This window comes from Copadichromis virginalis, linkage group LG15, assembly GCF_057382275.1.
Source record: "Copadichromis virginalis isolate Kocher_CV1m ecotype Utaka linkage group LG15, C_Virginalis_male_GT1.1, whole genome shotgun sequence".
Taxonomy (NCBI): Eukaryota; Metazoa; Chordata; class Actinopteri; order Cichliformes; family Cichlidae; genus Copadichromis; species Copadichromis virginalis.
Genome location: NC_140632.1, coordinates 8,573,504 through 8,587,836, shown reverse-complemented (window position 1 = coordinate 8,587,836; position 14,333 = coordinate 8,573,504). Strand labels below are relative to the sequence as shown.

The window sequence follows — 14,333 nt, the reverse complement described above, 5'->3', positions numbered from 1 at the left end:
CATCGTTGCTACAGGAGGGTCTTTAGAATTACCACTACTGGTGGTAATTAGTACTTTGCAGTCTGGTTGTGTGTCAGTCAGTTTTATGCTTGATAGGCACACGAGTACAGTCATCACCTGGCACATTAGTGAGCCCTGAGACGCAAACCTCACTGGTTTCCAGGACAGGCACAAAATTACTCTCAGAAACTTCAAGCTTGGAAACACAGGAATCCCTGAAATTACAGTCACTCTCAGAAACACAGTCACAATAACCCTCCGGTGCAGATTTTACAAACTGTCCAGCACTGTTCAACCCATATGAGCTGGAGTCTAGGCATGCTGACTTAAAACTAGTGTTCAATGATGAGGCAGTGTTACTCACAGGACGTGGAGGCTCAGAAGAAAAAATTGTCTTTGGCTGAGACTTGGAACGGCGTGAACACCGCTTCCTCCTGGGAACTGTGCACAAGTGGCGGATGAGCTGGATGGTGCTGTTGAGGCAGAGGCGTTGACGGTGAGATCCTCCCTTTGGAGGGATGGAGGATCAAAACTAGCGGCAAGTGCTATTTTTTTTTTTTCTTTTTTTTTTTTTTTTTTCATTTTTATTTTATTTTATTTTTTTTCAGGTTTTTTTGCCAGGTTGGCTGGAGTCAGGAATGTACCAGGCTGCGGACCTCTTGCTGGCACTCTTCCTTCTCTCCCTCGTGGGTCGGAATGATCCACCGCCCCTGCAGAAAGATGATTTGGCATGCATACTCCTCAAAACTCCCGAACATTAAGTCTGCTGGGTCCATAGTGTGGTCATGATCTTCTGTCATAAACTGGGTGCGGCAGGCAGGAAGGGAGGACCCAAATGCAGACCCCAGGATAGGGCTGCGCTATATCATACCGTTCACAGTAATACCGGTGTAATGTTGGGCAATGATAGGAAAATGAAATATTGCGATAGAATATGGGTAAAACGCGCATGCGCAGTGGTACTATAGAGTAAACTTAAGACCAACAAAGCGGACTTAAATATAATACAAAATGACAAAAACACAAGAAAAACTCCAAACACTGGGTACATTAAACCAAGACCATGACAGTCTGTGTGATAAAAAGAAAAGAAAAGAAAAATTAATGTAATTAAAAAACAAAAGTTAGATTTAATGTATAGTAATATAATATAATAATATTTGTTACACTAATATAACAACTGATTTCCAGGTAATGCGAGATTAACCGGTGGATCCACTCATTGTGATGGAAGAGTAGAGTATTTCAATAAAGGCCAGTGGGGGACTGTGTGTGCTGAATCCTGGGACATGAATGATGCAACAGTGGTGTGCAGACAGTTGGACTGTGGGAAGCCTCATAAGCTTATTCAGCTTGGTCCTGGTACAGGAAACATCTGGACTGATCAAATTAATTGCAATGGAGAAGAGTCTACATTGACTCAGTGTCCAATAGAACCATCTCATTGCAACAACACTGTAGTGGCTGGTGTTTTCTGCACAGGTAAGAAAAACATGGAAACGCAAGTCTGAATTTTTTTTTATGCTGTGTAAAATATGAATAAAAACAGAATGTAATAATTTGGACATCTCATAAACCCATACTTGATTCACAATAGAACATAAAAATACCAAATCTGAAATTTTCTTGGGAAAACATGGAATCTGCGTCCTCCCAAATAAAGAGGAGAGGGATTTGTTATCAGCATTTAGTTCAATTTCTATTAGAAAACAAACTGCACCCTGTTTAGTTCATTATAGAATGAGCGTCAGTATCAATATGAATGCCTGAATGCATGAATGCCTATGAAACTGGCACATGTGGAAGTAGATCAAAAATGGTGAAATGTGTATATAGGTTTTACAGCAACAGGATCCTCCATTAGAGCAGCAGCCAAGGGAGATGGTCCTATAATGGCATGAATATTGTGATGCACGTATTGCCAATTTTACCTTATAAGAAGTATGGTTGAATCATTCCGGTGATGGACAGGAAACAGCAGAAACTCAGGAGGACATCTCCTAATAACTATTACCAATGCTAGTACCAATCCATGAAAAAAAAAAATGACAGAAAGTAGTAGAAATGCATGGAGAGCCATAATAAATAATCTAAAGTAAATGCACATGACTTGAAAGAAGGCAAAATGACTTGACGAAAGAGATTTAGATGGCCAAACAGGGGAGGAAGTTAAAGGATGGGGAGCCCGGAAATTTCAGCAGGATTTTATTATCTAAGATGCCTAAAGTGCCCAGAAACTTGCCACAAGGTGCACAAATTGATTTTTGATCTGAGAGGGGAAAGTTTGAGATGGCTTAAGATGAGTGAAAAGCCTGGATTTGGCTAGTAGAATCAGTAAGCAGACAATTGCCAGTCGCAGAGGCTTGTTAAACTAATGGAAAAGGTTGAGGGTTTTAATTATTAGCATTAGGAACGCTGGTTTGAGCGGGGAGTCAAGAAGACCTAAGGGTACATCTTTCACCATCTTACAATGCTATGATTGCAGCCATTCCCCACCTCTCTGTGAATGGCGCTCATGGCCTTTCATCAATGGTCTTTGATCAATGATCAACGGTCTTTGATCAGTGGTTGTTGATTAATGGTCATGACAATTTGCATACTAATGATCAAGTAACTGACCTCACAACCCATTGTTCTTTCGGTTGGCTAGTTTCAGTCATTGTGCAAATGTACTGTTTATAAGGTTGGGGAAACCTGCAGTCAGCTGAGACTGAAGAAGCCCCTTCAATGAGTGACAAAACGTTTCTCCCACTGAAAATGCCACATCCAGATGAACAGAATCAACCTTTTGGCATTTACTTACCTAGATTATTGAGCATGAATCAAGATGCGAGCATCTAATAGTGTGAACGTGACAAAGACATGGACACGATTGCACGAAGGAGACTGTAAAGGAGAGGTGCAATGAGATTTAAAGTATGCAGCATGAATGCCGACCGGCCTCGAGAAGGCTGGGGAAAAGGTGATCCAACTAGACTAGTGATGTCATGAAGCGCTTGACAGCATGGAAAAGTTGGAGTGATGTGAAGGTTAGATGTAGCTGGCAGCACCTGGGAGCGGAAAGATGTGAGACCATTGGTGTTTCTTATTGAACTTATCAATAAACTTCATTACAACAGCATAGATACTGTTGAATAACTGGCTTGCAATTCAGACAATTCACCAATTGAAAACATTTTAAGCATCACAAAACATGACACAGAAGACTCAGGACGTTTGGAAAGCCAAAACTCTAGCGGGTCCACCAGACCCATGAACACTGGCTGAGTAACAAAAATACGAACACCACACAAGGGTTAAATTCAAATAGTATACAATATACCTAAATACATCACAGTTGTTTGTTGGTCATTCTTCCATACCTGTGGCTACATATTTAGTTTATTTGCCTTCACAGAAAGCTTGGCGGTCCGCTTGGTTAACAGTAATGATGAGTGCTCTGGAAGAGTGGAGGTTCGTCATGATGACCAGTGGCACACAGTGTGTGACACGGACTGGACTCTAAGTAAAGCTGGAGCGGTGTGTGAGTCGCTGCAGTGTGGACGTGCCGTGAAAGCTCATGGTGGTGCTGTTTTTGGCCGTGGCAGTGGGTCAGTGGTGGAGGCTAGCAATTCATGTTTCGGCAGTGTGACATCTCTTCAGCAATGCTCAGTCGAAGGTTTTACAAGAGCAACCTGCGGGCATGAATATGATGCTGGTGTTCTCTGTGCAGGTAAATCCTTATTATTATGTTCAAAATTCAAACATAATTTTTTACGAGATCACAAACAGTATAAATTATTGCTGTGATGTGATGTCACCAACTGTGGTGGTGGGAGGATAACTGGTAAACTACACGCTTATTGGTTAATAATTACAAGTTGTTAGCCACTGATCATACTTTGAAACAGATAATGACTGAGATTTGTGCACTTTTTTTTCTCTTTGTTCCCAAGGGGTCACCAGAGCAGATGAATCTGTATTTTTGATTTGGTACTGACTTCAAAACAGATACTCTTTCAGATTTAACCCTGCCATTTAATCTGTCTTCAAACAGGCACTGGGATTACACTCACCTTCTCTCATTTTCATGGTTTCTGTTTTTTTCCCTAGTTTGGGTTTTTTTTTATGGGTTTATTATTTGGTGGGTTTCTTTCTACATTTTTAGCCTTTTGTGTCAATTAGTATTTTCAAGTGCGTCCTAGTTTAGTTATTCATATTTGTAGTTCTTAGTTCCTTGTCTAATTTTTTAGACATTTCCCTGTATGTAGTCTGTCTCTTCTCCACTTGTTTCCCTTTCTGTTTGTGTGTCTAGTCTGTCTCTCTCTATTCTGTACTTCCCGTCTTATTTTGTAGTCCCTCATCATGTGTGCTGTTTTCTGTCACTCTTTGTGTCCCATTCCCCCTGTGTCAATTCAATTGTCTACAATTGTGGTCGATTGAACATATGTATTTATGGTTTTTATTTTGGAATAGGCAGAACTTACTCTCTTCCTCGCTGACTCTACATCTGTCGTTATGTCACACATTGGCTCACTATTTCTTGCACCAAAACACACCACAAGTCCCACCACTACTAAATATTACATGTTATTGTGCAGCACACAAGACCGACAGTGCACAGTGTGCTTTGAGGTAGCAGCCAAGAAAGATATAGTTTGTCTGTGAGCACCCATGTGTACATGAAGCAGGCATGGAGGAGATCCAGGCCCCAAATATCTAGAGGCCCCCCAGAGCGCGAGAGCCCAAGGAAGACCATTGGAGGGGCAACTGCCCCACCCTCCTGGAAAGAACTGAGGAAAGCCCCAGATGTTGGGTCACCCAGCAGTCCTGGTGCGGAAGCCACGGGGGGCTGCAGTGATGTGCCCACGGGTTCTGCCTGAAACGCACCAACATCTGAGGGCATCAGCCACCGACAGGGAGCTTTGTGGGGGTGATAGGTCCCCACATCTGGGGGGGCCTGAGATATGTCCAGAGAGGTGGAGTCTAAGACCTGACATATAGACACAGACAAACAGGCACACACAGACACAAACATGCATTCCCACCCTCATGCAAACATATACAAATAATTGGCACTCACCCAATGTGGTGTAACGTTTGACCCGTTATGCATACACTGGACACGACTGTGATGACAGCAATACTTTTATTTACAACTGTGGTTTTCACTTTTCACTGGGACACAGACACCCCTTGCCTCTAGAGGGGTAATTTGCCCCTAGACCCAAGAGATGTTACCCTTTTTCCAGGGAGGTGCAGGGAGGCCCAGCATCCCTAGACCCCAATCAGATGGCTAACTCCTCCTCCCAGCCCCCTGCCCTGAGGAGGCACAGAGAACAGCGGTGTGAAGACCCCATACCTTTTTCCACACGCTCATATGTGGTGCTGCTGCGTGCTGTTCTAAAGTGCATTTAAAACACGGGAGGGCCATGGTGCTTTCTGCCAGAGAGCAGCAGATGTCAGCACGGCCCCTCACGAGAAGCTATTGAGTTCTTAATAAACTGCTTAATGGGATCTATTTGACAGCTTGTAATTTATATTGTTAATGCTTGAATGTTTTTCCTCAGTTAAATCAGCAGTAAATGGACCTGAGCTTTAGCACCAAAATTCCCTGGTTACATTTGGTGTAAGACTGTGTTTTGGGTTAAAATACACCTGTTGCTGAAGTTAACCACATTTTAAAGTTTCTTGGACATACGAACTGTCCAGTATGAGCTATTGTCTGAAAAGGGGGACAGCCATTAACATCTTTTGGTTGCATTTCAGATAATGATGGACACTCATCAGCATACAGCATGTTGAAGATATCCTTAAAAATCTGATAATACTGGATTTAAAAAAAGAGTAAGAGATTGAAATATTCATTGCTAATACTTTAACGTGTGCCCTCAGGTAAACCACCAATAAGGCTTGTGAACGGCATTGACCGATGCTCTGGCCGAGTGGAGATTCTGCATGACGGCCGGTGGGGAACAGTGTGTGATGATGACTGGAACTTCAGAGAGGCTGAGGTGGTGTGCAGAGCCATGGACTGTGGAACACCTCAGAGAGCAAAATCTAATGCCTTCTTTGGTGAAGGCCAAGGAGTGATCTGGTATTCTTCTGTCAACTGTTTGGGTAATGAGACGTCCCTTGGGCACTGCAGGTATCGCCCCTCTGGAAGATTTTCGTGCAGACACCGTGAAGATGCAGGAGTGATTTGTTCAGGTAAAAACTATTTTGTCATTAAATATTGTGTCTTTTTTTAATGTTTAGATATGACTTCCAGAGGTTGTTGTTTAAAGCCATCTTTATTATATGTGGCTGCAGCTCTCGGCTGCAACCACACTTACACCAACTTACAACACTGATTCCCCATGTTTTAACACAGATGCATTGCAGATGCCGTGCAGGTACATCTGCACAGCATCACAGTCCACGGCCCACCACAATTTATATCACAGTTATTTCCATGACATCAGTGAGAATATTGTATGGATTTCAACTAATGCAATTTTCAGGCACCAACTAATTGCTGATTTTGTCCTCTTTGCTTTGTAGCTACCATTCGACTCATCAATGGGACTGACATGTGCTCAGGAAGGGTGGAGGTCCACTATGGTGAACACTGGTCACCAGCATTTAATATTAACTGGGGAATGAATGAAGCCACAGTGGTGTGCAGAGAGATAAATTGTGGAGATCCTGTCAAGATTTCAAGGCCATTTGGTCAAGGTGAAGATCTGAGAGGACATGAGATCCACTGTAATGGTAGAGAGAGCTCTGTCACACAGTGCACATTTAGGAACTATACCAGATCTATCACCGAAGGTATTGAAGAGGCCTCTGTGGTATGCTCAGGTAAGACTTGATGTTATATTTCAAAAAGAAAATGAATCCATGAAGTTCTTTATCAAACAGATCAAGTATGATTTTTTCCAATTAAACTGTTGATGCAAACCATCAAATCAATATTTTTGTAGTCTAAACACGTGTTAATCAGGTACAACCCGAGTTATAAATTATGTCACTATCTTGTGTGCTATAGCAGTGCATATACAGAGAGAAGACCAATAGGATTAGGCCAGCCAAAGCACACACAGACTATTCACGAACACACAAAAGAATTGGACCATATAAGATGCTGTAAATAGGCTGTGCTTCAGTGCTGCACATGTTTCAGTCAGCTAGCTGGCCACTACGATTTAGCATGAAGCTGCATCTTTGAACCTTTGTTTTTATATTGTTTTCCTCTCTTCGTCACAGTTCCTTTACACAATTTTGCTATTGAATTGCTCTAAATTATTATTACACATAATTAATCCCTTTACTCATTGAGGTCAACTTGACCTTTTTGATACCTGTAAATGGACAGTCTACTTCTAGGTAGAACAAATGCAATATGGCAAATTATTTTATGCCTAACAAGTGATTTCACCATTACCAGCATTTAGCAAACACAATGTGAGACAACAGATGAATATTAACCACTTACAATGGTAAATGCTATTGATCTGATGATGCACTGATCACCCAGTGAGGGTAATATAGCCAAGGGTCAGCAACATTGAAACTATGAAAAGAGCAATTTCTGAGTCATTTTTGATGCTGTAAAATATATTCCATCTGTATGATGCAGAAATCATAGCTGATTAAGTCTAAAATGGTCTGTTGGTGATATGATTCATTTGTATTTTTTCTTTGCATTTTTCTTTGTATTTATAGATTTATGTTAGATTTATATAACAACTCTGCTTTCCAGGTAATGTGAGATTAGCCGGTGGATCCACTCGTTGTGATGGAAGAGTAGAGTATTTCAATAAAGGCCAGTGGGGGACTGTGTGTGCTGAATCCTGGGACATCGATGATGCAGCAGTGGTGTGCAGACAGTTGGACTGTGGGAGGCCCCATAAGCTTCTTCAGCTTGGCCCTGGTACAGGACAGACCTGGACAGATCAAATTGAATGCAATGGAAAAGAGTCTACATTGAATCAGTGTCAACAAAGACCATATCCATATCCAGACAGGACTTGCAACAACACTGTAGTGGCTGGTGTTTTCTGCACAGGTAAGAAAAACATACAAACCCAGTTCCAAAAACAAAACGTTTGGATCTTTTTAAAAATGTAAGTAAAGAATAAATGCAAAGATTTCCAAATCCATATTTGATTCACAATAGAACATCAAAAAGAATTTAACATCATCAAAAAGTGAAATTCTTTTTGGAAAACAAGCTGTGTCCTGTGAAGTAAAGAGGTGAGGGACCACACTGCTTATCAGTCTTTAGTTCAAGCAACAGCATCAGTATGAGGGTGCATTAATGCCCATGAAACTGCCAGCTTGAAAATCTGGCAAAACACCAAAAATGCTGAAATCCAGATACAAGTTTGAGAGAAACAGATGCTTCCAGCAAGAGGACATCTGTTTCCATGTATATTTCAGTGAGACAGTGCTAAACACCATACTACAGCTAATGTAGTATGCTATTCTTTTGCACATAAGCTTCATTGCTTCCTTCTTCTTCATTCCTTCATTTCTCTCCCAGAAGTCCAGCAACTGGTCTTCCTAGTTTGCAAATGTTTACAGACCGTTCATAGAAGACATGGCCTTGTTCCAACTTGCTCTAGAGTTGTAGTCAAATTTAAAATACACTTGGAATTTCTTAAAATGAGAACTGGTTGCAGGGGTCATTTTGAGCCCCTCCAGCATCAGCAGTAATAATGGTAAATAAATAGTCTTTTCAGTTCAGCTTTCTGTTGCTGAGATCAGCCAGAAACCCAGCCAGTTCTCCACACATTTGGGCACACACTCCCCTGCTCTGTACTATCCTGCTGTACCCTGGCTCTGCATCCCACAGGTGATATGTGGCTACAGGACCCTATATATTTATTTGTCAATCACATCTAGCTAGCTCTGTCTTAATTTAGCTTTCACGACAAAAAGTGTGTAAACAATCATGTTTTTAGACAAACCAGGTGCAGCAGTTGTGATTTTACATTAATTTCTATATGGTCAAAGTGACATCCTCAGCGGTTCCAGGTACTATTAGTACTTTTATTTGACATACTCCAAGTTCTCTACTAATAAAAATGTTTAGATTATAAGTTGTGATGTTAAAATTGTGCATTTTCTCAGGCTAAACATTTGATATTTTCAAGATTGTATTGTGAATAAAATATGAATTAATCACTGAATTCTGTTTTTACATAAATGTTTACAGAATTTTTATATGAAAAATGCCAAAGAGTAATATTGGCAGCTTAAATGTTCTTTATCATTTAAAAAAAAAGTTTAATATTGTCTTCTGAGTTTAACCGGTGTACAATATACCTAAATACATCACAGTTGTTTGTTGGTCATTCTTCCATACCTGTGGCTACATATTTAGTTTATTTGCCTTCACAGAAAGCTTGGCGGTGCGCTTGGTTAACAGTAATGATGAGTGCTCTGGAAGAGTGGAGGTTCGTCATGATGACCAGTGGCACACAGTGTGTGACACGGACTGGACTCTAAGTAAAGCTGGAGCGGTGTGTGAGTCGCTGCAGTGTGGACGTGCCGTGAAAGCTCATGGTGGTGCTGTTTTTGGCCGTGGCAGTGGGTCAGTGGTGGAGGCTAGCAATTCATGTTTCGGCAATGTGACATCTCTTCAGCAATGCTCAGTCAAAGGTTTTACAAGAGCAACCTGCGGGCATGAATATGATGCTGGTGTTCTCTGTGCAGGTAAGTCCTTATTATTATGTTCAAAATTCAAACATAATTTTTTACGAGATCACAAACAGTATAAATTATTGCTGTGATGTGATGTCACCAACTGTGGTGGTGGTGGGAGGGTAACTGGTAAACTACACGCTTATTGGTTAATAATTACAAGTTGTTAGCCACTGATCATACTTTGAAACAGATAATGACTGAGATTTATGCACTTAAATTTTTTTTCTCTTTTTTCCCAAGGGGTCACCAGAGCAGATGAATCTGTATTTTTGATTTGGTACTGACTTCAAAACAGATACTCTTTCACATTTAACCCTGCCATTTAATCTGTCTTCAAAAGGGCACTGGGATTACATTCACTTTCTCTCATTTTCATGGTTTCTGTTTTTTTTCCCTAGTTTGGGTTTTTTTTTTATGGGTTTATTATTTGGTGGGTTTCTTTCTACATTTTTAGCCTTTTGTGTCTATTAGTATTTTCAAGTGCGTCCTAGTTTAGTTATTCATATTTGTAGTTCTTAGTTCCTTGTCTAATTTTTTAGACATTTCCCTGTATGTAGTCTGTCTCTTCTCCATTTGTTTCCCTTTTTGTCTGTGTGTCTAGTCTGTCTCTCTCTATTCTGTACTTCCCGTCTTATTTTGTAGTCCCTCATCATGTGTGCTGTTTTCTGTCACTCTTTGTGTCCCCTTCCCCCTGTGTCAATTCAATTGTCTACGATTGTGGTCGATTGAACATATGTATTTATGTTTTTTATTTTGGAATAGGCAGAACTTGCTCTCTTCCTCGCTGACTCTACATCTGTCGTTATGTCACACATTGGCTCACTATTTCTTGTACCAAAACACACCACAAGTTCCACCACTACTAAATATTACATGTTATTGTGCAGCACACAAGACCGACAGTGCACAATGTGCTTTGAGGTAGCCAAGAAAGATACAGGGAGTGCAGAATTATTAGGCAAGTTGTATTTCTGAGGAATAATTCTATTATTGAACAACAACCATGTTCTCAATGAACCCAAAAAACTCATTAATATCAAAGCTGAATGTTTTTGGAAGTCGTTTTTTGTTTGTTTTTAGTTTTAGCTATTTTAGGGGGATATCTGTGTGTGCAGGTGACTATTACTGTGCATAATTATTAGGCAACTTAACAAAAAACAAATATATACCCATTTCAATTATTTATTTTTACCAGTGACACCAATATAACATCTCCACATTCACAAATATACATTTCTGACGTTCAAAAACAAAACAAAAACAAATCGGCGACCAATATAGCCACCTTTCTTTGCAAGGACACTCAAAAGCCTGCCATCCATGGATTCTGTCAGTGTTTTGATCTGTTCACCATCAACATTGCGTGCAGCAGCAACCACAGCCTCCCAGACACTGTTCAGAGAGGTGTACTGTTTTCCCTCCTTGTAAATCTCACATTTGATGATGGACCACAGGTTCTCAATGGGGTTCAGATCAGGTGAACAAGGAGGCCATGTCATTAGTTTTTCTTCTTTTATACCCTTTCTTGCCAGCCACGCTGTGGAGTACTTGGACGCATGTGATGGAGCATTGTCCTGCATGAAAATCATGTTTTTCTTGAAGGATGCAGACTTCTTCCTGTACCACTGCTTGAAGAAGGTGTCTTCCAGAAACTGGCAGTAGGACTGGGAGTTGAGCTTGACTCCATCCTCAACCCGAAAAGGCCCCACAAGCTCATCTTTGATGATACCAGCCCGAACCAGTACTCCACCTCCACCTTGCTGGCGTCTGAGTTGGACTGGAGCTCTCTGCCCTTTACCAATCCAGCCACGGGCCCATCCATCTGGCCCATCAAGACTCACTCTCATTTCATCAGTCCATAAAACCTTAGAAAAACCAGTCTTGAGATATTTCTTGGCCCAGTCTTGACGTTTCAGCTTGTGTGTCTTGTTCAGTGGTGGTCGTCTTTCAGCCTTTCTTACCTTGGCCATGTCTCTGAGTATTGCACACCTTGTGCTTTTGGGCACTCCAGTGATGTTGCAGCTCTGAAATATGGCCAAACTGGTGGCAAGTGGCATCTTGGCAGCTGCACGCTTGACTTTTCTCAGTTCATGGGCAGTTATTTTGCGCCTTGGTTTTTCCACACGCTTCTTGCGACCCTGTTGACTATTTTGAATGAAACGCTTGATTGTTCGATGATCACGCTTCAGAAGCTCTGCAAGATATCTCACTATTTTTGACTTTTCTGAACCTGTCAAGTCCTTCTTTTGACCCATTTTGCCAAAGGAAAGGACGTTGCCTAATAATTATGCACACCTGATATAGGGTGTTGATGTCATTAGACCACACCCCTTCTCATTACAGAGTTGCACATCACCTAATATGCTTAATTGGTAGTAGGCTTTCGAGCCTATACAGCTTGGAGTAAGACAACATGCATGAAGAGGATGATGTGGACAAAATACTCATTTGCCTAATAATTCTGCACTCCCTGTATAGTTTGTCTGTGAGCACCCGTGTGCAATGTTCCCTCTAATTTTTCATGTGTCTGAACGAACACACAAACTCCCTGAGCGGTCCCTTGGACCACTGTGAGCAACAGCAGACGTGAGCACTGTGGTCACGGCAGCATCGAATCCATCCAAGTTACATGGTTTATTAAAATAATCAAATTACAGCATTTACATTTATGTTAGACTACTTTTAATTAAGTGCTTTATCCCACTTACAATGAAAATTTAAAAAAAATTTCTTGTTCGTGACCCACTCCAAAAAATAATTTCTGTCCACTATGAGATAAAGGAGAACAACAGCCTGATACCTGCAGGCCTGACAACAGGAGATGTATCACTCCTGTAACACCTGTAACATTTAGCAGTCGCCTCATTGTTCTGACACACACAACAAAACTATTGACTACACTACACACTAACTACACAAGATTTGCGCTAAAGGTTGCAAATCTCTCACATCTCAACACCGCCGTCACTCCTAAAACTTCTTCCTGTTTCTTAAAAACTAAATGCCATGTCTTGATTGGGTGCCATGGTACATTTTTCGACCAATGGGAAAGGGTGGGGTGTTTTGGTTTCGTCTTTGCTCACAGGCTTTCGAGCGTTTTCCTTATAAAACGCAGTTTTTACTGTTTCTTTCCGCAGTAAATATAAACAACGACAGTATTCAGGAAGAAAACCAAATAGTGCAAATATTTTTATCATAACTCTGGTTTTACGTGGCTTATCAACACAATTTAAAAACTGGTATAAAGTCCACACTTTTTCCGTTAATTGTTCCGTCTGTCCTGCTCACATCTCCGATGGTTGTACACGTTGTCATTACTCCGCTTTGCTCGCTAAAACACCGGTGTCGGCACATATTTTCTTTAATTTCAATTCAGGTTAGAATTTTTCTTGTGTGCGCAAAGCAGATTTTCTGTGCGCAGAGACCGTCCCAACAGTGCGCAATTGCGCACGTGCGCAGCTTAGAGGGAACATTGCCCATGTGTACATGAAGCAGGCATGGAGGAGATCCAGGCCCCAAATATCTAGAGGCCCCCCACAGCCCGAGAACTCAAGGAGGACCATCGGAGGGGCAACCGCCCCACCCTCTGAAAGAACTGAAGAAAGCCCCAGATGTTGGGTCACCCAGCAGTCCTGGTGCGGAATCCACGGGGGGCTGCAGTGATGTGCCCACGGGTTCAGAACCCGTGCCAGAACGAACCGAACCCTGGGCCAACGGTCCGAGGGCCCCCCACCCGCCGAAGGGACCCTAACGAGCCACGAGCGGCAGGCCCTGCCAAGCAGCCACCAGGAATGAGCCGGTACATACCTGAGCGCCCAGCCCTGGACACCGAGAACCTGCCTGAAACGCACCAACATCTGAGGGCATCAGCCACCGACAGGGAGCGTTGTGGGGGTGATAGGTCCCCACACCTGGGGGGGCCTGAGATATGTCCAGAGAGGTGGAGTCTAAGACCTGACATATAGACACAGACAAACAGGCACACACAGACACAAACATGCATTCCCACCCTCATGCACACATATTTTAATTGGCACTCGCCCAATGTGGTGTAACGTTTGACCCATTATGCATACACTGGACACGACTGTGATGACAGCAATACTTTTATTTACAACTGTGGTTTTCGCTTTTCACTGGGACACAGACACTTCCTCTCTCTACTGTCAGGTCCGCTCTCCTCCTCCTCCGACTGTCACTGTGAACATATAAAGAGTCACAACCACATTCATATCCCAGCACACCTGTTCACCCTGCCCCTGCGCCACCCCAGGAGCTCACTGCGTCACCCCTACTCTGCAGCCGGCCAGAGATCACACCCACGCCACAGTGGAGACAAACAGAAATGGACACTGTACACACACACTCACACTCCCCAAGCATACTCTATACCCCAGGTCCAGGTACCCTTGCATCTAGAGGGGTAATTTGCCCCTAGACCCAAGAGATGTTACCCTTTTTCCAGGGAGGTGCAGGGAGGCCCAGCATCCCTAGACCCCAATCAGATGGCCAACTCCTCCTCCTAGCCCCCTGCCCCGAGGAGGTACAGAGAACAGCGGTGTGAAGACCCCATACCTTTCTCCACACGCTCATATGTGGTGCTGCTGCGTGCTGTTCTAAATAGCATTTAAAACACGGGAGGGCCATGGTGCTTTCTGCCA

General features: G+C 42.4%; 1 protein-coding gene across 2 annotated transcripts in view; it reads left to right on the top strand.

Moving 5' to 3' along the window:
• Positions 1 to 14,333, top strand: part of LOC146691740 (scavenger receptor cysteine-rich type 1 protein M160-like) — a 55,367-nt gene that overhangs the window by 5,706 nt on the left and 35,328 nt on the right. For both annotated transcript variants that reach the window (XM_085431693.1, XM_085431694.1), the window contains 6 exons: positions 1,192 to 1,482; positions 3,398 to 3,712; positions 5,875 to 6,189; positions 6,523 to 6,822; positions 7,724 to 8,029; positions 9,367 to 9,681. In XM_085431693.1, coding sequence (XP_085287819.1) covers positions 1,192 to 1,482; positions 3,398 to 3,712; positions 5,875 to 6,189; positions 6,523 to 6,822; positions 7,724 to 8,029; positions 9,367 to 9,681 — 1,842 coding nt within the window. The remainder of the gene's footprint in view (positions 1 to 1,191; positions 1,483 to 3,397; positions 3,713 to 5,874; positions 6,190 to 6,522; positions 6,823 to 7,723; positions 8,030 to 9,366; positions 9,682 to 14,333) is intronic.